The sequence below is a fragment of the Ovis canadensis genome, chromosome 2 (genome assembly GCF_042477335.2).
Source record: "Ovis canadensis isolate MfBH-ARS-UI-01 breed Bighorn chromosome 2, ARS-UI_OviCan_v2, whole genome shotgun sequence".
Classification (NCBI taxonomy): domain Eukaryota; kingdom Metazoa; phylum Chordata; class Mammalia; order Artiodactyla; family Bovidae; genus Ovis; species Ovis canadensis.
Genome location: NC_091246.1, coordinates 215,762,557 through 215,789,534, shown reverse-complemented (window position 1 = coordinate 215,789,534; position 26,978 = coordinate 215,762,557). Strand labels below are relative to the sequence as shown.

General features: G+C 37.0%; 1 protein-coding gene across 10 annotated transcripts in view; it reads right to left on the bottom strand.

Annotated features, from left to right (window-relative positions):
• PIKFYVE (phosphoinositide kinase, FYVE-type zinc finger containing) overlaps positions 1-26,978 on the bottom strand; it is an 80,802-nt gene that overhangs the window by 4,336 nt on the left and 49,488 nt on the right. For 9 of the 10 annotated variants that reach the window (XM_069578174.2, XM_070292276.1, XM_070292271.1 and 6 more), the window contains 20 exons: positions 26,347-26,447; positions 25,121-25,192; positions 24,059-24,230; positions 21,942-22,120; positions 19,976-20,089; positions 19,405-19,513; positions 19,147-19,301; positions 18,211-18,301; positions 15,739-15,799; positions 14,058-14,195; positions 13,130-13,250; positions 11,682-11,777; positions 8,747-8,830; positions 7,908-8,005; positions 5,800-5,964; positions 4,379-4,438; positions 3,549-3,725; positions 2,541-2,644; positions 1,620-1,748; positions 258-519 (listed from right to left, as the gene is read on the bottom strand). In XM_069578174.2, the coding sequence (XP_069434275.2) occupies positions 258-519; positions 1,620-1,748; positions 2,541-2,644; positions 3,549-3,725; positions 4,379-4,438; positions 5,800-5,964; positions 7,908-8,005; positions 8,747-8,830; positions 11,682-11,777; positions 13,130-13,250; positions 14,058-14,195; positions 15,739-15,799; positions 18,211-18,301; positions 19,147-19,301; positions 19,405-19,513; positions 19,976-20,089; positions 21,942-22,120; positions 24,059-24,230; positions 25,121-25,192; positions 26,347-26,447 (2,488 nt within the window). The remainder of the gene's footprint in view (positions 1-257; positions 520-1,619; positions 1,749-2,540; positions 2,645-3,548; positions 3,726-4,378; positions 4,439-5,799; positions 5,965-7,907; positions 8,006-8,746; positions 8,831-11,681; positions 11,778-13,129; positions 13,251-14,057; positions 14,196-15,738; positions 15,800-18,210; positions 18,302-19,146; positions 19,302-19,404; positions 19,514-19,975; positions 20,090-21,941; positions 22,121-24,058; positions 24,231-25,120; positions 25,193-26,346; positions 26,448-26,978) is intronic. The other variant, XM_070292275.1, reaches the window with a different exon arrangement.

The window sequence follows — 26,978 nt, the reverse complement described above, 5'->3', positions numbered from 1 at the left end:
TAATTCTTCCAAACCTCATAACAACCTCACAGGCCTTCATCTTAAGTAAATTCCTGAATACATATATTTTTGATAATGAAAATGGAAATGAGAAATATGAATAAAAGTACTAGAACAGAAAAACTATTATTTTTAAAATTTCAAATGAGTTTGTGAAAACATTCAATAAGCTATTACTACACCAGGTTCTGTATAGTCTTCAAAGATTACTCTGGCTTCAATCATGAACTGCACATAAGACATGCTCATTGACCTACCTATAATTCCAACTACTAGCTCATTGCTGGTATCATCTCGCCCAACTAACAAAGAATAGTCTATAATGAGGTGGCTCGAAAGGAAGTGGGAGTCGCTCCGGATCGAGGCTCTCAGCACAGCTTTGGAATGAGAACGGATATACAGAGGGTTGTCTCGAACCATCTTTAAGAGATTTTCATCCAGAAGAACAACATCACAGCTCTCTTTCCCGGTATCGGTTTTTACATTTCGATTCCTAAGTGAACCCTTCAAGTCAAAAACCTAGCAGAAAGAAAATTCTCTGTCATTTATGTGAGTTGCTACAAATGGTTAATTAATATAATTAAATTTAAAAGGCAGAAAGCTTCCTTGTAGCCATTATCCTTATAAACACTTTAATATTTAACTTTAAAATTTATAACTTATGTAAGTCATTGAATGCATACATTGTAATTGTATAATACAAAAAGCACATGGTGATATAACTGTATCATATGAAACTAATAACTAGGTACCCAAATATTCAAATATGTCAGAAATATACTGACCCATTTAATCAACTATAAGAAACATTAACAAGTAACTCCAAAAATATATTGCTGAATCATAAAGCAGTTTGAAAAACAGATGTAAACAGTCGTAGGAAATTTCAAGTTTTGATATCAAAACTGTGCAATTATAAAGGGCAATGCAGAAGCAATAGCGTACTTCTAGGAATTTCTAGACAGTAGAAGAAGCAATGCTAGTCAGGGGACTTGGGAACTAGACCGGTGGAACCTGAGGCGTATTCTACAGACCACTAGTCAGTTGTTCCTGACTCAAGATGAAGGAGAAGCTGGTGCCAGAATGTAAACTGATTACATCATTAAACCTACAGTTTAGTTCAGCAGCTGCTTTTGCTATAGCAAGACTTTCTCAATGAAGAAAGCAGTACATTAAATTACATTCTAAAAAAAAAAAAATTATATTCTCGTACAAGCTCCTAGCTCCACAGACTGGAAACAGTTCAAAGACCAGCACATTGAAGAGCACTGTTCTAGAATCTAGACCAACTTGAATTCTAGGAAGAGCTGTGAGACCTTGATACAGCCCTCAATTCCCCTGAGCCTCAGTTTCTTCATCTTTAAAATGGCCAGACCCATTGGATCTGCCTTCTTACTCTATAATTCTGTGTTTCTAGGATATTGGTTATGTTAAATTTTAGGACCAGACCACAACATTCCTCTTTATTCTTTCAGTAACTCGAAAGTTAAAGCTGACCTAGTAACCAAAGTTTAATATTTACTATCAAATACCATGTTATTCTCTAATCATCATGTTCAGGAACCAGAAGAATGAAGGGATCCAGCAGCTAAATAGTTTGCGTGGTTCATTATCCTTACCTGTGCCATCTTTCTCCCATAGAAAAGATTTTCCATGACAAGGAGATCTAGTTTCTTCTCAGTGTTGTTCTGAGAATTCTTATAACCAATTCTGTAAACGCCAAGAATCTTGGCCAATGCAGTAGGCCTCTAATTCAGCAAAAGTAAATAGATACAAATGAATGTACATGCAAAATAGAAACAGACTTAAGAAATATAAAACAAGCTTGTGGCTGCCAATGCAGAGAAGGAATGGGGGAGGGACAAATTTTTTCTAGGAGAATAACAAACTACTCTGTAACAAACAGAAAAGCAATAAGGATATGTCATATATTAACACATAGGGAATTATAGCCATTATCATACAATAAATCATAATGAAGTATAATCTGCAAATACTAAATCATTATTCTGTATACCTGAAACTAATACAATAGTGTAAGTCAACTAAATTTTAAGAAAGGATTATTTATAATATCAATATCTGGATTATTCATGTATTATCCAGACATGATTTTCTATTAATATGGGTCAGGAGACCTTAAAAGAGATTCTGAATCTATGAAGCAAGTAAAGCAGCAACGCCAATAAAATTATTAGATCTTTAATATTCTCCCAAGGGATAATCCTTCACAATTTCTAAAATTCACAAATTTTATTATGACATAATTTTTCCAATAAAAGGCAACAAACCAATAAATGGAAGAAAAAATCTACATGACTCCTTCATATTCTCACTGGAAGGGTCTCTGTTTAACGACAAGTGGACAAACTACACATACACACACACACGCAGGGAAAAGTTTGAAATCCCTGCTTTCCACCACACCTCAAAAGCACGATTCTGTTCACTTATTACCATAGAGAAAACTGCCCTTAGGACTTTCAGGAGGTGAAATGGACCAGTAAACTCTAGTTACAGATCAGGGTTTAGGTTTCTACCTTTTGCTGAACGGCATTTGTAATGTAATTGAAGTAGTGTGGTGCGAAGTCAAGGAAAGACTGGACTTCCAGACGAGGCATTTGCTTCAAAATGAATCTGTCATCTAAAAGGCAAAAATTTCATGTTTATTCAGTTGCAATATTTACTGAGGTAATCTAAAATAAATCATTCTAAGAATCCTAAATGACTTGCTCACTTCATGTTTTGAAGGGATATTTTTAATATGATAACACTGAGAAGATTTTGATCAGAACATAGTTCTCAAGTTGAAGGTTTGGAAGGGCTTCTGAGAATTTATATAGTCAAGAAAACTCTACATTTGACAGCTGCACACTTGAAGTCATAGCTATATGATGTACTTTTTAAAACTACCAAGTACAATGTTACAAACTCCTTTATTAGCAATCCAGGAACTAACAGTTATCAAAGTGCCTATCAAGCACATCTTTCCTGATGCATTTTCTCAAGTAACTGCACTTTCAGTGAGTGTGGAGAACTCAAATATGTAGTACAAATGGTCAAAATCTGCTGTCAACTTCCGCAAGTCAAATGTTTCAATTTTTATCTTTCTCCCATCAGCTCTGAGGTACCTTGTGAGTTTTCTAGAAGTTCTCTGTTACTATTTACATGTGGAAAACTTGGGACTAGAAAGAATTTAGTAGGGATTTGATCAATACTTGTCTCTCATTATACACTTTACACCATGTATTTTTTCAATGTTCTTCTTTCATCCTCTCAAGCATAAAAAGAAAAACATGTTTGCTAAATGACACATCACATTACCTCAGTTCAAGGGATTCATAAATTATCCAAGGGAAAAAAAGATGGATGCTGCTTAACTAGCAAATGATCAAAAAGGCCTTGGAGAAGGAAATGGCAACCCACTCCAGTGGAAAAATTCTTGCCTCCAGTATTCCTGCATGGAGAGAGGAGCCTGGCAGGCTAAGTTCATGGGGTCGCAGTCAGACACAACTGAGCAACTAAACAACAACAGCAAAAAGGCCCACCTTCAGTAGCGTAAAAGGCAGCTCCTGATTTGCCTCCTCGGGCCTGCCACGGAGAAGAGTGAGAAAGGGAACGAATGAAATCTTCTTCGCTGCTGCCCAGAATCACTTCTCGCATCTTATGAAACTCTCCCGCATAGTAGAGCCGACAGTAAAACTTGGCGTTGGCATCTGAAAATTCTATAAACAGAAATGTTTTTAGAAAAAAGCTCTTCTGAATCAGAAATATCTTTTCCTTCTTGCCCACTCTCCACCCCCACACCAAATGCAAGCATTTAATTTTCTCCATGATAGTATTTTTCATGTTAAGTCTACTACATTCCTGTTCATCACTATTCTGTTATCTTTAGGAAGGATTAAGACAGTACCTTAGGACCACCCTTACATATTTATAGAAAAAAAAACAAACATAAAACAAGACTCGGTTCTAATTTTATTCTGGTGACTGCATTTTCATTGTTGTATGGTTATATCTTAAATTTCACTGTGTTACTATTCTGGGTAACAAAACACGTACACACAATTCTAGATGCCTTGGTAAGGTACTGTGGCTCTAAATTATACAGGAACAAATTATTTAAACCTTAGACATCTAAGTAAATTAAAATTTATAAATTATATTTAAATTACATTTACAAATAGATTTCCTTTTAAATTAAATAATGTATACTTTATAAACTAAATCTAGATGAAACAAATGCTCATCAGCACAAAGACTTAGCATTCATTTCAAGAGATAGGATATTTATCTAGTGTGAAGCTAGAGTTTCAAATAATGAAGTTGTTCAATTATAGTCCTGGGTCCCCAAACCAGAGATTTATCTCATACGTACGAAGCTCCACATGAGGATTTGTAAGTTGTTTCTTCTGTGTATCTCCTCCATCTACTTCATCTAAAAGATTTAACATCATTAGTAAAGCCAAAGTTTAAGGCAGTTATCAGTTTATTTTGTGTGTTCTTTTTCCCTGATATAAACTAAAAACTAAGTCAGTTAGTATTATCCTAGTCAAGCCATGCTCAAGCAAGCATCATGTATACAATTAACTGTAAATTATTACAATAAAAATGTATGTACCTTTCGAAAGATCAATTTTTAGATTAAAAATCAGAGAATTCAGATTGAAGAATAATTTTTCTTATAGTTAAATAATCCCTATGATAGCAATAAACTTACTCAATTCTAATATCAAGACTTTCTGTGGCTATTTCACCAGAGTTTATGACCAGTTTTCCCTGTGTATAAAGTAATGCTTTCCCAATATTCTGAGATGCTTTCTTTATCATATACTAAGATATATGTTCACTATAGAAAATATACTAATATCTATATCAGAGCTGGTTTTTTTTTTAATTCGACTTATGTGTCTGGCAAACTTACTGCCAGACAATTATTGTGGAGTTGTAGTATATTTTAACTCTAATTACTGTAAAGTTGTAATATATTTTAACATCTAGAAGAACAAGTCATCCTCTAAGTTTCCCATTTCAAAATTATTTTTTTCAAAGCACCAATGCCTTCTAAGGATCACAGCCTATAGAATACTAAACACAGATCATAATTATTAATGAAAACGTGTCATGCAATTTCTATTTCTTAAACTACTAATTCATGCTGTAATCCAGGGGTTGCCAAACTACTCCTCTAAAGGGCCAGATGGTAAGTATTTTACTCAGTTGCCACTACTCAACTTGCCAATATAATGGGAAAGCAACCAGACAGTAACTAAATGTGTTCCACTACAACTTTATTTACAAAGACAGCTCAGCTTAGTTATCTGACTCCTGGTCTAACCCTGTATTCAAACACCATCAGGTAGATGTATTTTTTTTAATACCTAAATGAAGGTGGGTATCAGTAGCTCCCACCTTACAGAGACTGGAGAAGAAAGGGGATGTCTGGGAGGGCAATGGGATGACCTCATTTGAACATACACTGTGAGCTACACAGTGAGACAGATGTGTAATATCACTTAGTCCTCAGTAAACCTTGGAAGACACTGCTTTTCCACTTTATCGGTACAGCAAGTAAAGATTTCTGATTCCTCCACTCGGTAAATGAGAACAGTGATAGCTGAAACCAGCTGGATTCTCCCAGCACTAGGCTTTTCCCACTCTACCCCACCATGGTGTGAGAAGAACGGGAAGGCCCTGATTTCTGCAGGAGAAGCATCTACTTAAAGCTGTAAGAAACATAACCAACTGAAGTAAGTAAACTGAAGCCTAAAACAAGCACATTGGTCTCCTTCAACACACCTTGAGGCTCAATGCCTTGATTCTCCGTCCCCTCCTTGCCCGTCTGCCCCACTTGGTAGTAAGCACTATCTGCTCCACGTAAGGTCTCTCTCTTCTGGGAAGAGAGGTCAGGGCTTTTCCCTGCTGTCCCTCGGAAGAAGGACAACATTCCAGAAGCCTTTTTGGCTAAAAATAAGAGGTAACATATTAAGTACAGGTCACTGCATGCAGAAAAATAAAAATTTTCAATTCATTCCTGTGTAAGCAGGACCATTATATGAAAGTAATAAATAAGAGTAACACTGATAGATTCATTTGCACAGATTATTATTCCATATGGTTTATGGGGGCTTTAGGGGGGCAATCAAGCACTATTATCAAAAACGAAGAAAAGCAATGTTCAGATAGCTACATATAAAAATGTGAGAAATTATTAAATATAGAGAAAGACTTTAAAAAATTTATTTCCAAGGCTGTCATAGTATCTTAAGCAACAAGTTTAAGATAGGGCTAGGTTCTTATAGTATCACAGTACAGCTCATTAAACTAATACAGAACAGTATTCAAGCTACGAGGATTCAAAGTTAAAAGTAACATATTTATATCGTCTGTGTTCCATATTTTAACACAGCAAAATATATAATTTGAGTTTTAGCATTTTTCAAAAATAAGTAGTACAGGATGACCAAAGATATCACTAAAGCTTGCTCTATACTTTTATTCTTCCTTTTGAGCTTTATCATATCATTAATGATCCTAATTTGGGGGTAGCCTTTCCCTCCTCCAAGGGATCTTCCCAAGCCAGGGATCTAACCGAGGTCTCCCGCATTGCAGGCGGATTCTTTACCAGCTAAGCCACAAGGAAAGCCCAAGAATACTGGAGTGGGTAGCCTATCCTTTCTCCAGTGGATCTTCCTGACCCAGGAATTGAACCTGGGTCTCCTGCATTGCAGACAGATTCTTTACCAACTGAGCTTTTAGGGAAGCCCTTTGTACATTTACCATTAACAAAATCCACATGAAATCTCAATCATTAAGTGCTTAGGGTGGCAGACACTATCACAGTCTCCTCAATATCCAATCCCACCTTGCTCCTTGCTAACAGAGTTCCAATTTTCTTTAGAGCAGCAGCATGCAGAGTCCCAGGAAAATAATCATGATTTGTATAAACTGGCCAGGACAATGATGCTCACCACTTTCTCAGTCTCCTTTGCAGGAAAGGGTGGCCATGAGGCTCAGTTCTAACCAATGAGACTGAAAAGGAAAGGGAATTTCCTAATGAAAGGGAAGAGCAGAAGCTTGTACCTCCCTTCCTTCTGCCTTAAATGCAGACATTAGAGTGGGACATCTCTGACCATGAGTAAAATTTAAGAGAAATCAAAGAGAAACTAACCCCTATGTTGTCATGACAAAGCCAAGTAGCTGAACCAATGCCAGCTACTGCCCATTTGCAGATGTTGCTATTTTAGAAAAATAAACTGTCCTTGGTTTAAGCCCCAGTAGATTTGAGTTTTCTGTTCAGTTCAGTCACTCAGTTGTGTCCGACTCTTTGCAACCCCATGGACTGGAGCATGACAGGCTCCCCTGTCCATCACTAACTGGGTTTTCTGTTACTTGTAGGGAATATTCCTAACTGACAAAGTCAAAAAAACACAACCTCAAATCTCTGCTCCCCACTACCCGTGTAACCTTGAGCAAAGTGCTTAATCTAAGTCTTAACTCACTTTCTGAAAAATGGAGATATGTCAAATATGGGGTTATTGTGGGAATTAAAGAAGATAAGACATGAAAAATTCTTTTCACAATGTCAACAATGCTGCAAAAACAAACAAACAAACAAACTGATGTTATATTTCTTATGTTGCATGCTTTAAGCTGAAAGCTCTAACCAAGAAGGCCGATCCTGCTTCTTTTTGCCTGAAATGCTTCTAGGCATTTCAAACTCAAAAACTTAAAAATCAAAGAAAAGTGAAATATACAGAAAAGAAGAGATATACAAATTTTACATCCATATTATACTTCAAAGATCAGAAATAATAAATCCTTGCCAGATGGCACTTCTTATTCAATGTGTTTTCTTCTTCAAACCACAATTACAAACAAAAGCACTTCTCCATTTGCAATCTTACTTGGTTGTGGTTCTGCTTCCACTGCACGGTTTGTCTGTCCTCCACTGATCTCAGGTAATCTAATTGGGCTGCTACTCTTTGGTCTGCTGTCTAAAGTACTAAAATGAGAAACAGAAGAAAAGTTGGTTTTATATGATTCAGACACAAAACAACAAGTACTCTAGTTCCTATATTAATCTACTTTCCACCTAACCCCACCTACAATATCAGAAATCTGGTTCATAATTTTATATAAACACAGGTTCGCATGGAAGAAAGTCTTGAAATGTATACTAGACTTTTAAGAAAAAGAAAACTGCTAAAGCTATAAGAGTATACGGTCTTAAAATATTTTTCTCAGGTCTATCAGAGCTATATTATAGCACCCATAAGTCAATGGTGACAATTATGACAATTTCTGTCTCAAATACCTAAAATAACAAAAATACTTAAAAGAGCTGGTTTGGCAGAGGTTTGCTTTTTTAGCTGTTAAGATCTTTAATTATTATGGAAAATTCTTAAATTATTTAAAGTACAAAGCTATGCAGTAGTTTACCAATTTCAGAAGTTAATATTTTTTAAATGAAAACAGCAAAGAGAACTTAAAAACTTAAAAATGTAAATATGCAATACACTTTGAACTTCTATGACAATTATAAGAAAACTGTAACCTAGTAGACTTTTTAAGGTCTTTTGCTATACCTGAATTTTGTTCTGTCAATTACTGGCTAAAAACTGAGTCCCACTGCTTATATTCTAGAAACTTTTACATCAACAATAAGCTGTAATAAAACTGAAATAGGAACACCTAGAAAATGATATAGTTCAATTAAAATAAATTTTCCTCAATCACATATCACCTGTTTGTTGGAAGCCCTTCTTCAGCACTGTTCCACTGAGTGGCTTTGGACAATTCCTCTAAGGCATTCCGGTATTCTTTACAACTTAAGATAGAAACAGGTTGAAATATGTTAAACATTAAGGTCTTCTTTTATAGTAAATCATATGCTTTAGAATAAGCTCTGCATTACAGAAACACAAACATTATAAGCATCCATATCTAATGTACTTTACAAATACATTAGAGTTACCTCACAAAAGTTATCAAGTAGAAACTTCATGAAGAAAGTCAATATGTTCACCAAAAAATAATACAATATAATCCAACATGCCAGCCAGACTCAATATCCTAAACAACGATTGTGAAGGCCTCCATACTAACATTTAGATCAAATGCCTTCAGGGGTTGAACAGCTCACTGAAAAGCATGAAACTTCACCATTTAGTGTAATAGAGGAAAGGGACTTGAGAGTGCTTTTCAACTTAAAAGTATTGAACTTAGAGAAAAAAACATTTTTCTGGTTGCACTGTCCAACAAAATCCAACTGGCAGCCTGGGAATCCTGATTTAGATAAATCAGATGTGAACACATATTATTTTTCCAAGATATTAGAAAAAGGTGACATCAACTAGAAAACCTGCTTCCTAATACTACAAAACACATATTTTTTTGGTTGCCTTTCCTGCCTTTCTTATCTATTCATGTAGCATGTTCAGTTCAGTTCGGTCACTCAGAGTCGTGTCCGACTCTGTGACCCCATGAACTGCAGCACATCAGGCCTCCCTGTCCATCACCAACTCCCAGAGTCCACCCAAACTCATGTCCATTGAGTCGGTGATGCCATCCAACCATCTCATCCTCTGTCGTCCCCTTCTCCTCCTGCCCCCAATCCCTCCTAGCATCAGGGTCTTTTCCAATGAATCAGCTCTTTGCATGAGATGGCCAAAGTACTGGAGTTTTAGCTTCAGCATCAGTCCTTCCAATGAATACCCAGGACTGGTCTCCTTTAGGATGGACTGGTTGGATCTCCTTGCAGTCCAAGGGACTCTCAAGAGTCTTCTCCAACACCACAGTTCAAAACCATCAATTCTTCTGTGCTCAGCCTTCTTTACAGTCCAACTCTCACATCCATACATGACCACTGGAAAAACCATAGCCTTGACTAGACGGATCTTTGTTGGCAAAGTAATGTCTCTCCTTTTTAATATGCTGTCTAGGTTGGTCATAACTTTCTTTCCAAGGAGTAAGCGTCTTTTAATTTCATGGCTGCAGTCACCATCTGCAGTGATTTTGGAGCCCAGATAACTAAAGTCAGCCACTGTTTCCACTGATTTCCCATCTATTTGCCATGAAGTGATGGGACCAGATGCCATGATCTTCATTTTCTGAATGTTGAGCTTTAAGCCAACTTTTTCACTCTCCTCTTTCACTTTCATCAAGAGGCTCTGTAGTTCTTCTTCACTTTCTGCCATAAGGGTAGTGCTACCTGCATATCTGAGGTTATTGATATTTCTCCTGGCAATCTTGATTCCAGCTTGTGCTTCTTCCAGCCCAGTGTTTCTCACTCTGCATAGAAGTTAAATAAACAGAGTGACAATATACAGCTTTGACATACTCCTTTCCCGATTTGGAACCAGTCTGTTGTTCCATGCCCAGTTCTAACTGTTGCTTCCTGACCTGCATACAGATTTCTCAAGAGGCAGGTCAGGTGGTCTAGTATTCCCATCTCTTTCAGAATTTTCCAGTTTATTGTGATCCATACAGTTAAAGGCTTTGACATAGTTTATAAAGCAGAAATAGAGGTTTTTCTGGAACTCTCTTGCTTTTTCGATGATCCAGCAGATGCTGGCAATTTGATCTCTGGTTCCTCTGCCTTTTTTAAACATCTGGAAGTTCCTGGTTCACGTATTGCTGAAGGCTGGCTTGGAGATTTTTAAGCATCACTTTACTAGCGTATGAGATGAGTGCAATTGTGCAGTAGTTTGAGCATTCTTTGGGATTGCCTTTCTTAGGGACTGGAATGAAAACTGACTTTTCCAGTTGACTAACCAGTAAAGAAGCAAAAACTTCATGAATGATAAAAAAAAAATGATTTAAAAAAATGTATCATATGGAATCTTCTAAAGGAAAAAATTCATTATCCAAATAGTAACTCTAAACTCTATAAATGCTGAAATCTATAAATCTATCTTGTTTACCACTTATACCCAGTACCTAGTATACCACACATTACAACATTCAAATATTTGTTGAATAAGTGGACAACTTGTAACCAATATTAAAAATAAAATTTTAATTTCAATATCTTTCAATAGGGAAAAAATTTTTTTTATTAGATATCCTAGATTCTACTTAAACTAGGTACTATCACTGCCGAGACATCATTAAGATTAAAACGCTTTGTTATTTTAGACACGATATATAAAAATTTCTAAACAGGGGTCCTTCTTTAAGACACATAATTGTGAGCATGTAAATGAGTTAAGGTATAGGAACAGCATTACTCTAGGGAAACTTGACCTTCTATGTGTGGGAAGCAGGAAGGAAATAAATGAAGAATACAAAAAAGATATTCAGAGGATTAAAGGCAGATATGTTCCAAGTATTATATCAATAAATAAACCAAAGGAAAGGATACAATAGACACGTATTATAATATAGAGAATGGACAAAGGATATAAGAATTAGCAAATAACTTGCCTAGTTAACAATTATTAGGAGCTTGCTTAAGAATCATCCTGTTAATACTTGGGTAAACAGTACATTACCAGATACAAAAAGAATAAACTGTCGCACCCAAAGGATACATATTCTGTACTTATATTTACTACTTTACATTTACTTATATTTTGCTCTACTCTATGTAACAGAGCTCAACAATATAGCAATTAATAAATAAATACACATAAAATATAAAAATACAAACACAGGTGAAAAAGCCCTCTGAGTAATACCTGAGAGCAAAAGCAATGATGGAGCTGGGCTCCTTCTCACAGACTGCAATGGGCACTCGTTCATGTTCATACATTAAATAGTGTTTATCTGGATCGCTGTTCAAAAACATGTAAATCAGAACAAAATTAGCAGAAAATCACATATACAACCCATTAGCACAATTACAAGTAAATCTCAGGACAATTTTAAGTTAACTAAATAATGCACAATTACATGAACATAATTAAGCCAAAATGTATGCAGAACTTGAACAAAGAGTCAAGGAAAACAGATCAACAGAAAGTTTTTAAAGGCAACTGAAAATGATCAGAACTGTTTTTCAAATCAGAGGGTCCTGGAATCATCAAACAAAGTTTTCCACGTTGGCAAGACGTTGGGTCATATTTATCTCAAAAAATATTTACAATGAATAGCAGAAGTTTAAGAGATTTTGTTCTGCTTTAAGTTTGAAAGAAAAGTCTTTTGGAAATTGTGAAAATGTACTAGTCCAGCAGTAAATGACATAAAGTATTCAAGTCTGAAGCAGAGAAAACAGAGACACATTTATACCACAGAACATACAGCTCAAGACATGAGCTCCTGAGAGCAGGAGTTTTCCTTACTGATCTTTCTCTACGTCCTGAGGCACTAAAGCTGCCACTTAAACATTAACTGAATAAATAAATACAGAAGTCAATTGAGAACAAAATCTGTATTAACATACATCTGTTTCACTGTTTCACTGGAGCAAGCATCATCAGCTGATAGCCAGACATGTCAACCAGTGGAAGAAAAACTCTCACATTCAGCCTGTTTCCCCCCACTGTGAGAGGACCTGGTACACACAAGATCACACAAAAACTTCAATGGGCCATTGCAATTCATCACCACTGTTAGAAACGCACCATGTCCCAGTTAAGCACCAGGTCAGTAATACCCTCATATACAACCAGCAATATGTTTTTATGATCATGAGATCAATTATTGTTGTTATTCAATCGCTAAGTCATGTTCGACTCTGCGACCCCATGAACTGCAGCATTCCAGGTTCCCCTGTCCTTTACTATCTCCCAGCATTTGCTCAAACTCAAGTCCATTGAGTTAGTGATGCTATCCAACCATGTCATCCTTTGTCATCCGCTTCCCCTTCTGCTCTCAATGGAGCATTGTATCTTTTAAAATGTGTGTGTGTGTGTGTGTGTGTATATATATATATATATATATATATAAAAGCAATTCTTTATTAATCTACTTATCTACTGTTAATATATAAAGACTACATGTTCCACAAAGTACATTATACAAAAAGACATCGCTTTTATGGTAATGGAGGCTAATTTTGGATTGAGAAATACATATATAAAGTCAAATAAACATATTTAAATATGGAGAGTATATCCATAGAGAAATCTTTAAAATGAAGTGAAAATAAAACCACCCAACAGCCACTGACTTATATAATACTTACAAAGGAAATGGAATAGGGTTATAGCTATTTCCTGGAAGCAAATTTGCAAAGATGGCTTTCATGGTTGATTTTTCCTTCACCTGGCTGTCTGTAGATCCCAGCAAATGTCCATCAAATACATCTAGAATAAAAAATATTCTACTTATATATTAATATTCAGGAAGAGTAAAAGTATAAAGTGTCAACTATATTTCTTTTCCTTTTTGGAACACAGACACACCATAATTACCAATTATAGTGTAAAATTTTTGATCTAGGAATAATGACTATCTAACAGGAAGCAACCGTGAAACATACACAGCTCTGATGCCAAGGGGCTCTTTTTTTTACATTTCAACATGTCTGAAGTTGAGATCATCCTGCAATCAACAGCCTCTTACCCTCAAGGGGCCAGGCAGCAGCTGTGGTGAAATTACTGGCCAACCATGCATGAATTCAGTCCCAGCTGTTCCTGTTGCCACTTCAACTCAGTTATGAGCACTGTGGCTATTATATCTGAGCTTAATTGCAATTTAAAAGTTACGTTTAAAGTTCACACTATAATTAAGTAATTGGTGCTTAAACAGAGAGCAAGGCAAGAGAGGGAAAAGGCTTACATCTATTATTGGCAAAACAAATGTCTGTCGTTGGAGAAATGGTTGAAATTTTCTCTTTCTTTCTTATAAGGGAACAATCATGTGCTTTATGAGACTTAAGAAAATATCAACATCCCCAGAAAGTAGATAAAGCTGAATAGCATTTTGTTACTGAGACAAGTCACATGTCAAGCAGTGCAACTGAAGAAGGGATATGGTAAAAAGCTACATCTAAAAGAGCACTTTCAACAGCACAAATTTTAAATCCCAAGGGATAAGAAAGCATTGTAACCCAGCACTCAGAGCATTCGTCCCTACTGGACGAAGTACAGAAATAGTGACTTGACCTGTACCTTCAGAACTGCTGGCAGTATCGAGTTCGGGGGGCCCTCCCATGGCCTGCTCAGGCACGCCTTCAGGAGAAGTAGGCAGCTGGAGATGGGGGGAACTGGTGGAGCTCTGACTGGACAGGGTGGCCAAGAAGCGGTCCTCTAAAGAAAAACACCATGCAAATGAGTCACTTTAAAACATTATGTCCATTTCTACCTAATAACAATGCTTTCAAAATGCCAAAACCTTTTTCTACTTCATAAACCAAAGAATTTTAGCTTCTTAAATAAAGTTACATAGGTCATTTCACAAATGAATTTCAGAAATTTTAGAAATGGATACAAAAATCCAGACAGGTTATATGACTTGACCACAATCAGATCTTAGTGACAGAAGGATGACTGGCAACCAAGTCTAGTACCACTCCAGTATTCTTTGCACCAGACCATAATGCCTGGGCTTCCCTAGTAGCTCAGCTGGTAAAGAATCTGCCTGCAATGCAGGAGACCCCAGTTTGATTCTGGGGTTGGGAAGATTCGCTGGAGAAGGGATAGGCTATGCACTCTAGTATTCTTGGGCTTCCTTGATGGCTCAGCTGGTAAAGAATCTGCCTGCAATGCAGGAGACCTGGGTTCAATCCCTGGGTTGGGAAGATCCCCTGGAGAAGGGAACAGCTACCTACTCCAGTCTTCTGGCCTGCAGAATTCCATGAAGTTTTTATTTTAGTGCATGGGGTCACAGAGAATCAGACACGACTGAGCGACTTCAACTTCACAATACCTACTTAAATATTTTGCTCATTCAATTTAATAAGGAATGAAATTATGACACTACCGAGGGGAAAAAAAATCATGTTTATTCTCAAGGGGGAATTCACTTAATTATAATTTTTAAAATGCCAAGAATTCCAAGTTGAGTTGCTATTCTACCAAGATAGTCTAAGTAAATTTCCCTTCTAATTCCCTAGAGTGGCACCAAGTTATTCAATGAAATATTGAGGAAAAACAGGCTTAAGTCTAGAAAATTTTAGCAATATAAAAATATCAACTAAGCTTTGTCCGATTTTTTTTTTCCACGAAACCAAGGACTTAACTGTAACACAATTAAGAGAGAAATTCAGTTTTCTTTTATCTTTCTGTTCTTCTCCTAAAAAGCAGCCTTCTCTATTGATCATCTGGCTTCCCCGGTAGCTTAGCTGGTAAAGAATCTGCCTGCAATGCAGGATACCCCAGTTCAATTCCTGGGGTAGGAAGATCCACTGAAGAAGGAACAGGCTACCCACTCCAGTATTCTTGGGCTTCCCTGGTAGCTTAGCTGGTAAAGAACCCGCCTGCAACGAGGGAGATCTGGGTTCGATTCCTGGGTTGGGCAAGCCCTGGAGAATGAAAAGGCTACCCACTCCAATATTCTGGCCTAGAGAATTCCACGGACTGTATAGTCCATGGGGTTGCAAAGAGTCGAACGCTACTGAGCAACTTTCACTCACTTCACTATTGATCATTTATTTCTCTATCCTAACTTATGCAATGTATTTTTTAATAATCTTAAATGAGACTGCTTACAAATGCTTTACAGCAAGGAAAAAAAAAGTCTCTGACCAACTGCATTGGAAAAAATTCTCAAAATTTAGTGTTTAAAACAACTTCTAGACTAAGACACATCTTTAAATTCAATGACAGGTGATCACCAGACTCAAGGACCAACCTTTTTCTCCATTTGGAAGTCCTGGAGAAGCATTCCGTGGAGATGCATCCACTGCACTTATCTGTAGAGAAGGAAATATTCTGTTCTTAAGGAAATGTTAAAATCACACTAAAAAAATTTTTAACAAAGTGAATCTTACGCTTTCAACCTCAAGAATTATTAATATTGATTCATTTAAAAATAATAAAAAACCCATTACATATTACTATAAACGACACATTTTAATTAAAAAGATTTTTTTAAATTGGTAAAAGAGTGGCATTGTTTTATGCTTTTACAAATATTTCAATGTCTAGAAGACATTAAAGTCTTCTTTTAATAGAAGACAGTTAAATTCCTCTCTGACTTCTGCATTTAATCAGTTGAGCTGTATTATTACAACTGAACTTATAAAGATAATCTAGCCTCACAGAGTTATGCAGTTGAAAACAGGAAATCTCTCAGAGCCCTTGAAAGGGTCTAGGACCTCCACGGTCCTTGAACTACATTTTGAGAATACTGTTCTAAACAGTAGCTCACAGACCCATTAAAATATCCAGGAACTACTTATGATTATCCATTAAGCCCAGCAACCTTTTACTATCCATTGGACTTTCTCAAGTCCCATAATCCATTGATAAAATATATATTTAAATGACTGTCAGCCCTGTGTACAATGTCATTAAAAGTCACTTCTTATACTGCTACTTACAATGTCCTTTGATTTGCTCACCCTAGCAGAGGCCACCCTGCTCATCCTATATGAAATAACTCATCATCACCAACTCCCTTGGCATTACTCTCCATTTCTCGTTAATTTTTTCCTCACAGCTTTGTTTCCACTTGTTTTTTAAATGTTTATTGGTTCATCTGTTTATTGTCAGTCTCACAAACAAACATTCCATAGGACCGGTAACTATGGCCTCCATCCACAAATGTGAACTTTCGTGTCCATGTTTGTGAACCCTGAGAGCCTTGCACTCAGAACAGTGTCTAAAAGCACTCAATAAGTATTTATCAAATGAACAAATATAAACACAAAGGCAGTGCTACAGATTTTCAAATCAACTTTCAATCTTTCAAAAAGAAAATCATCTATTAACTGATTTTATATTTTCAATTTCGTGTCTTACAGCACTAGCTTTGCAGTTTCATCAGTAGGCAAACAGAAAGGCTTCTAGCAGTGTGTGAGAGCCATTAACGGTCCCAGACTACTTGAAATACTAATAAATCATCTTCATAATTCTTACTCTAACCCAAACTTTAAGGAAAAGTGATTACTACACAGTTATTTATGAGACAAAAAGTAGAATTCAGTGACACAGTGTTCCTAAACAATACAAAGATCTAAGGCACTTGTACCCATCATTCCATGAAAATACTCTGCTATAAGTACTATACACTTGTACAAAAAGAAACATTCTCTCAAAAGCCCTCATGGTATCAGAATATTAAGTCCTTAAAATATACTGACATTAATTCATCTGTTCGTGGTTAGCACAGTGGCAGAATTTCGTGAGATACATACACACACATACCACACATACCTTCAATCAAACATGAATCCAGATACTGCTGTGAACGGATTCTACCACGTATGTAAGATCACAAATCAGTCAGCCTTAAACTAGGGAAATTAAGCAGGTGGGCCTGACCTAATCATGTGTCCTTTAAATCTGTGTCCAGAGGTTAGACACAGAAGAACTCAAGAGATTTGAAGCATGAGAAGGATTCAATCCACTGCTGTAGGCTTTGAGGATGAAATGGGCCACATGCAAGGAATCAGGCAGCCTCGAAGAGTTGAGATTTACCTCTAGTCAAATGCCAGCAATGAAAGGGGGACATCAGTCCTATCACCACTAGAATTGAACTCTGCCAACAACCTAGATGAGGCTGGCAAAAGATCCTGAGCCTCAGATAATCACCCTGGCCAAACCTTCATCTCAGCCGTGAGACCGAGCAAAGAACCCAGCCATATACTCTGCCAGAGTCCTGACACACTGTGAGATAAGAGATTTATGTTTTAGGTCACTAAGTTTGGGGTAAGGTGTTATACAGCAAGAGAAAACTAATACAATTAGGAAGGGTTAATTAAATCACCACATAGAACTAACCTGGTGCGGCCTCTTAAGAAAAACCTCTCACTTAAGCACAAAGAACACCCAAAGCTCGTAGTAAAATAGGGCTCTGTTATACACCCAGTATATGCACACCTTCTCCTTTTCAGCACCTACTGCCTCTGTGATGTTATCCTCAATGATGCCAGTAGACAGCAGCTTTTGATAAGTATTTCAAATAAATGAATTATAATGTATTTTATTTCAGGCAAAGATAAAAAAAATTAATCCAGGTCACACCAAGAAACCTGACTGCTTCAAAATTAAAAACGCTAATATTGTCAATAAAGTATGTATTAAACTACCACTTCTAAGTGTTATAAGAAAAATTAATTCTATTTATCACAATGAAGGCCCCAAGACAAAACAACATTACCTTGCTTTCTTCACCTTGTCTCAGTCGTCCAGGACTTGGAGGAACTGAAGGCCGCTTCCTACCCTTTTCTTGCTGGAAAAGGTCTTGCAGCCTACAATTAAAGAAAAAAAGGAAACGTGAAAAGAAGAACATGGTTTTCTTTCTAATATCCTGAATAATGAATACACATATTCTCCTTATAGCTTTGAAACCACAAAAATTTATTTTCCTATTTCAAATGCAATAGATTTTACAGCTGTACATAACTAAGTTTTATTTAAAATCAACTAATCAGTTGTTATTGATATGATTATAGTTAGAAAAGAAGAGCAAGTTATAATGAGACACCAACAGACCCAAGGCCCAAAGCCCAGCTCTGAAAATCAACAGCTGTATAACTTGGGCAAATCCCTTAGTCTCGTAGAGCCATAGTTTCCTCTGTAAAATGAAGCAGTATATACACATGTGGGACTCACTATCAAATAAAAGAGTGCATGTCCATCTGGTGCCTTACTTAGTGCCTAGCATCATCCAAGTGCTCAATAAGTAAATGCTATACTAATCCAAGTGAACTTTTCAATATGCATTAAAAGGAAACATTTCCCCAAATAAATATTTAAATACAGGTATAAAATACACAAAATAATCAGTTGAAACTCATGGCCTAACACCCAATAATTACTCCATGGTTTACTACTACAGATAAATTAGATTTAGTTAGCACACATGCTATATTAGAAACAGCAACAAAGACTATTCTCATCTCTTTTTGTATCTTTGCAAACTGCACTTTAAAGGATGAAAGAAGTGGAAGGTGGTAGGAGCGATAAAAATAAAACCAACAACTTGAGAATAAAAGCCAACATCCACAACTAACAAGGATATTTAAATCAAAAACATCATGGCAGAGCACATTTTGCAATAATATGAAAGAAACACCTGACTGCAGAGGCACACCTGTTATTCCAAGCTTGCAGCACCTCACAGAGGCTTTGTTTCTTGGCGATGAGTGACTCGAAGACTGACTGCAGTTGCTGGGGGGTCTCCATCGAGGAAGACAGGAGCCGCGCCTGCATCTTCTCAGTCCAGCTCTTGAACTCACTTTCTTCCATCTAGGGGAACAAAAACCACTCCAGCAATCTAAGACGCACCCCAGAAGGAACTGCTAACAAGTTCACAACTAACTGCTGGGTTTCTGTCAGAAAAGTGAATTACCTCCTTTTGTGCAAAGATATCTTCCATTTTTTCCTCTCTTGATTTGCTAAATGTATCAGTTTTCAAAGACGCGAGTCTTTCATCCACAGCAAGATATACCTGTGAAACTCTTAACAAACATTAAACACTTTAGAAAAATTAGAATCAAATTGTCTAATCTCACACAAGTAGAAAAAAGATGGGCAAAACCACTACAATATTGTGAAATAATTGGCCTCCAATTAAAATAAATAAATTTTTTTAAAAAGTAGAAAAACGATATATACAGAACTTTACTAATATCTTATCTAACTAAGAATCATATATAATTTTGCAGAACAAAAAAGACCTGAAAGGATGTACATCAAAATTTAACAGTTGTTATGCTTGGGAGGGTCTGACTTCTTTTTTAATACTTCGGTGTATTGTCTACATTTTCCCATTTTTACATCAGACATATAAAACATACAATTAGGAAAATAGGTTATTTCTGTTTTCAAAGAAAGCTGAATGAACAAACAAGACATTTAAAGTAGTTTAGATTTCAGGCAGTACTAAACAAAAACAGATGATCAGAGAAAATGAAACTTACTTTTGAAAAAAGTCCTTCAGATCCTGAAGAAGGGACACTTTTAATGGGACTTGACGTTTAATGAATATTTTGGGAAGTGGAACACACACTTCAAGGAGCCGAATAGGCGAATAACTGAGAGGAGAAAATACAAGTAATAGTAGAAAAGTGAAAAATATTTTAATATTTTGAGTAGAAGTGTATCATGACAGCCAACTAAGTCTTATGGGCATAAGAGATCGTAAAGTTTCTATAAAATGGCATTTTCAAACAATCAAAAATACTGAAGACCACTTTCAATCATTACCAATATCCTTCCCAGTTTTAAAAACATTTTGTTCTGTGTTGTTTTTCCCCTGCATTGTGCTATCATCAATTATCCCCTGAGGCCACCCTCATGTGCTTTAAAAACAAATGACTGGGATAGAAACCTCCATGAAGAGAGAGGAACTCCTTCCTACAATTAGCTTGGACACGGGTATTCACTACCTTCTCAGCTCCCAAGGATTCTTCATGAGTTTCCTTTCCACCTGAAGTTCATGTTGTCTAGTAAACGTTATATCCGACCTAGGCCCCAGGTTCATGGGTAATAGCTCTTGCTTAAAGAAGGAAATAGGTTCAATTAAAAATATTTTCTGAGGACCTATTATGTGTCAGATGCTGTTTCAGGTGCAGAGCAAGGGCCAAAATTCCTGTTCTCATGATTCAGGAACAAGACTTGGGCAATAAATAAAAACAAATACTTAAAACGTACCTTATGCCAGAGAGTAGGTGCTACAGGGCAAAATAAAGAGCGAAAAAGCAGCAAGGACTGCTAGGGGTGAAAGGGAGTCAGGACAGGTGAAATCTGAACAAAGAGCTGAAAAAAGTAAGGAAAAATAAGCAAATGTCTAGAAGCATGCAGCACAGAGATGGAAGAGCAATGAGAGGCTCCCAGGAAGGAGGTTACCTGGCATAACTGAGGCCCAGCCTGGAGGCCAGCGAGGCTGAAACATGGCAAGCAAGGGGAGAGGAGTAGGGGTGAGAAGCCTGAGTATGAGGAGCTTAGAGGCCCATAAATGGACTCTGGCTTTCACTCGGGGTCAAACAGAAACCGCTGGAGGCTCCAGAGCACAGGAGTGGCCTAAGCTGATTTTCATACAATAGGACCACTCTGACTGCTGTGCTGCAGGGGAGGCTAAAGGGAAGCTGGTTGAGGCTACTGCAATAATCTAGGGAAGGACAACAGAGATTCAGTTCAGAAGGGGAGTGCTGGAGGTGCTGAGATATGTTCAGATTCTGGATATATATGGCTATGCTGGGTCTTTGCTGTTGTGAGTGGGCTTCTCACTGCAGTAGGTTCTTTGTTGCTGAGCATAGGCTCTAGGGGGTAAGCCCAGCAGTTGTGGCCCAAGGGCTTAGCTGCTCCGCAGCATGAGATCTTCCGGGACCAGAAATCAAACTCATGTCCCCTGTGTTGGCAGGCAGATTCTTAACCCCTGGACCACCAGGGAAGTCCCTAGATTCTGGATATATTCTGAAGGCTTTCTCAGTCATTTAAAACCATTCTTTAAACTAGTAATTTCAGCTCTATCCAGTTCTATCCAATTATCCTTATGCTAAGTAATGTCTTAGCAAAAATTCTGACAGGCTCTCAGATGCAAAAGTAATGGTTAAGAGTCACACCTACAAAAAATAAAATTAAAAAAAAAAAAAAAAAAGAGTCACACCTACAATAGCAAATCTACCAGTTTATATCATGACTCCATCACTTGCTAGCTCTATTTGTAGCTATAAGGTCTCTAAGTGAGGGTAATAGTAACACATTTCTTAAAGGATTAAATAAATAATAGCACTGAAAGCTCTTCACAGACTATGGCCCTGCATTTGCACGGCTGATGGGTGGGGAACAACACACATCACAAGTGAGTTCAATCTAGTAACAGTGGAAATGCTTCAGAGCCTTCCAGGGAGCATGTGTCTGTGACAAGGTTACAAGACTTCTTACCTGAAAGATGCCACCATCTGGTTATAGGAGAAATACTGGTGATAATCATGGTGGATGGAGTGACCACATGGCTCAGCATTGGCTCTGCGGGTGTACTGGTGCCCGTAAAACCTAAGTTCCAGGTATTTTGCAAATGACATGGACCAAGACTCATTGGAAAGAGCGACAACTGGTGTTACCTGAAATTCAGCATAAATTGTTTGTTATCTAATCACATACTGAGAACCTCTTTTTAAAAAAATGTGTTTTCTTCTTTAGTACAAGCCTAGTATATTCTGACTGCAGAAAACTAGAAAAACAAAAAAATATTTAGAGGTAGGTAGGGTGAGGGATGGCTATGGAAACTGTCTCATCAGTAATCCTACCACCACCATCAATATGCTAATACGTTTGCTTTCTTTCCATACATGAAAACATATATCCTTAGCCAGGATGTTTATAAATAAAAACTCTTTCTTATAGTTTCATAACCTTGATTATTAGTAATATACCATATTTTCCCACATTGAATATTCTTATGCAGCTTGATTTTTAATGGCTGCAGAATATCCTATTATATGGACATGTTTAACCAATCCCTATTGGTGGGCATTTAAAACATTTCAAGCTTTTCATTATTTTGATGAACTTTTCAATGTGGGTATATAAAACACACTTATAAGTATCCATAATGATTTCCTTGCAATAAATTAATAAAAGTGGAAATTGGTAGGTCAAAGAAGGGCATGAACATTTATCTGGTCTTTGATACTTTCTGCCATACTGCATAAACCAGTAGACCTATTTGGAGACACAACTGCCACCAGTATCTGAGAGTACCCATTTCCCTACTTTCTTACTGATCTCAGGAATTATATATCTTTGAAATGTGACTTCTTTAAAAAATGAATAAAAACATACTTCACTTATTTTATCTTTTATTATTACTAATGAATAACATGTATTTGCACACGTCTACTGGCCATTTGTATTAAATCGCTTTCTCATGCCCTTTTCCCATTATTTCTATTATGGCTTATAGAAGTTTAATAGTAAATATATTAATATTGGGTCATATATGTTGTAACTTTTTTTGACACATAAAATTTTTCACTTCTGTGTAACAAAAACTGTTTACCTTTTTCTTTCTAGCATAACCCCAAAGGCTGAAGTTTTGTTTTGCAATCATGTGTATATACCAAACATACAAGATATAAAGATCAAATTTAAGTTACTTAATTCACTAGACAATCTACAAAAGTTCACACCTTCTACAACAAAATATTGCCAGCTGCCTAACAATGACTAAAGGCCTAGAAGAACAAGCATATAAAGACCAATTATTGCAAGATATGATTTTACGGATGTATGTTTCTCCTAAAGACTAACTATCTTTGACTTTGGCCTGCTCAACCACTAATACTGAAATAGGCTGCACTATTATTTGGTCTGTAATTCCTGTATGTGATTCTAAACACACTCCAAAATAAGCCAATTAATATAACAATGAAGTTAAATCTGGCACATACACATTGCAAACAATCTGAATAAAAAGTATGTATTAAAAGCAAAATACTAGCACCAAATATTTCCTCCAGAGATAGGAAAGCACAGAGAGGAAATAAAATATACAGTTTTGTCCCCAAGAATGAATATGAGAAACAGCAGAGATCAATTAAACATGTCCTCATCTGCATCTCTTAAGACAGAAATGCTGACCTAGACTAACTTACACAAGCATTCTAGCATACCGTAATTATTGTGTTATAAGACTGTTTCCTCCCCGAGAAGACAGGAGCCAACACCTTGTTCTTTCTTCATTCCTAAGGCCTACCACAGTACCTGGTACCTACATGGTGCTAAATGAGTGTTTACTGATGAATAAACAAGAACTGTCAAGATAAAGTCTCCATATATTATACTGGACATGGTACCTACATTTTCTATAATAACTGATAAATCCTAAAATGGAACCTTCAGGAAATGAACATTAAAGAGAACATACAGCAGGTAAAATAAATAAGGGCCCAAAGACAAATATCAAATCCAAAATAACAGAGGCGCCCCTCCCCCACAAAGAGAGAACTATAGAAAGAAATGATACTACACGAAATAGTACAGCAACAGAGTACACTTACCTGCTTGCAGATTCTGCACCAGGAGTAGGTGAGAATTGTATGCTGATATCCAGGTACTGGAGAATCCAGCTCCTTTAGGATTATCTGCACACAGCCTTGGCCATGGACAAAGCGTCGAATGTGGTGCACCATGGGGGTATCACAGAACATGCTAGGGCACTGATAGGAAGGCCTTTGACAAAAAGAAAGTCCTCACATTAACCATGAAACCGAGGAGCCATGTATAGTGAATGCTGGCTAATCAGGACTGCAGACGATAAAGTGCAGCATCCTCTCCAGAGTAAGGAGGATGGTGGATAATCTGATCAGGGTACCACTTGTCCTGCTATGAGTCTGCAGGGCTGAACACCCCGCCTTCAACCACATCACAGTGATACGTTCCACTTGTTAAGCACCTTCCATTTGCCAAGCATTTCTAAAACATCATCTCATTTTACTTATTAAAACTCTTGATGCTTGTGGAGTTTGTTAATATCTATAAAGGGGGCTGGTAAAGATTAAGCCAGATGACACTAGTGCTAAAGAAACTGCCTACCAATGCAGGAGACACAGAGATGCGGATTAGACCCCTCGGTTGGGAAGATCCCTTAGAGAAGGAAACAGCAACCCCCTCCAGTATTCTTGCCTGAAAAATTCCACAGACAGAGGAGTCTGGGGGGTTACAGTCCATGGAGTCCAACGAGTTGGACACAACTGAGCATGCACACACAAAGATTAAGTTACTTGCTCTCTGTCATGTAAGTGGCAAGCGAAGGCACTAAGATTTAAACTGAGGCCCTTAGTTTCTCTTGTCTCTCATCTGAATCACTAAAAACAGACATCCTAGAAAAAAAAATCTGCAGGACTGCAGGGCAATTAGATGGGCATAGATCTGAAAAATGAACTGGAGAAGACTTCCTGGGTTGAATATAAAACAGATTACTTCTCTGTACAGTAAGCCCTGACATTAGGCATGAACAGGAAGGTCAAACAACAATACTCCAACTCATGTTTATGTTTAGGTTGAAACTTTGTGCATCAAAAAAAGCATAAATAGAACATAAGGAGAAAATTGGTTCTTACCGGAAACAGTATCTCTCTAAAAATATTCCTAATGTAAGATCATTTTTTCCATAAAATTCCATTGTTACAATCCTAAAAGAAAAGATCATTTCTTAGAAACATATCATGAGAATTACAACCCAGCAAAGACATTTTCATCAGACCCCAAACTGATATCTGTTAGATGTACTTATAATACAGTATTACTATTACCAACAAAACAGGTAATATTCTTTTGTTGTTACGGAACAGGTTTTACCTTATCTGATATAATAGGTTTGGACTACCATATTACAGCATCGTATCCATTCCCAGTCCATTAGTATCTTATGAAACTATTTAACCAGGATACATAACAATAACAGTAAATGGGTAAGTCTGATTTGAATGAGGAAGAAGTACAAGCTCCCTCTACCAAGCTTTAAACTCCACCAGTACAAAATGGGACTCCTGTCTCTGCTCTCCAGTCTACACCACTACTAAGCAAGAAGAGCAGCAGCTCATATTCTTCCAGGAGAGCCAGTTCCCAAATTCACATCCAACTTTATACCTAAGTAAGAGAGTTCAGCTACACATACCCTTTTGAAACTGACATCTTATTCAAACCTAGACCTAAATTCCCATGGGCTCAACCAGACCTAAGTCAGCCTGCTGGAGCAACAGCGATGTAGGAGACTCCCTGATCTCACTGGTAGAAATTAATCTTTCTGGTGTCCAAAATTAAAATATGGAAGACATTTTGCTGTGGCAAGTACTCCAACAACAAGCAGTTATGTTCTATAGTACTTAAGATCAGAGGTAAACTGTATAATAACTAGGCTTTGTGACTATCATTGGAAGCAAATTATAACATTATAAAATGTGTTTCTATCAATCTACTTGGAATTAAGTTTTAGATAAAACTTAAGGCAAAAAATTGACTTTTATAAAAACAATGCCCAAAGAAAACCTGCCTGATTTGTGCATGTTATCAAAGTGCTTAAAACCAGCTTTTATATATCAACTTTCACTTTTTTATAATTACTAACTCTTCTTGTATCCCTCTTCACTCTTAACATACTTTTATTTACTTCTACTCATGAACAAATCCAAATTTCATAATTTAATTTACAAGTTCAGAAGTTCCATCAATTCACATATGACCAGCAGCTTGCTGTGTACCTACACAGCCTAATGGCTGAATTTTTTTCACAGTTGCTGGAATTCTGTTCTTAAGTACAACATGCAAGGGAGGGAAGGAGTCCTACCAAGGACTGACACAGGCACTGGGTGCATTGCTGGACTGCGCAGAAGAGCTGCTGAAGAGCACACACAGCCTCTGGTGGTTGACAGGGTTCAGACAGTCCACCTGGAAGGGAAGGAACATCCGAGTGAGCACTCCAACTCCAATGCCCGCCTCCAACATCCAACACACTCCACTCGGTTTGTAAAGCCTCTATCAGCACTACAGGGGTTCCAGTGAAGACTGAAAACTACAGGGAACTAAATATAAGGAAGAAGAGCAGTTAATTTTTAAGTTAAAACAATCCAAAAGGTTTAAAAATGCAAGCATGTCTCAACTTGTTTTCTTACTCTTTATTTTTACAAAACTACATTAAATTATTTTGGGAGTAGTTATTTAAATATGAAACAGTCTGAATTAATAGCTGGATATAATCTCAACCTGAGACACCCAGAAATCTAAATTCTAAGGTATTTATTTGTATTTTATACCTGCTTTTGATCATTACAAAGGTAACATCTGTCTCTGTAAAAATTTAAACAGTCAGAGGAAGATGCACAAGTCCTCGAAGTACATAAAGCCTTTCCTCCTCCCAAACTCCCAAACTGATAAAAATTTGACTGTGTGGTTAAAAATCATGTATTTGCGCAGCTGATA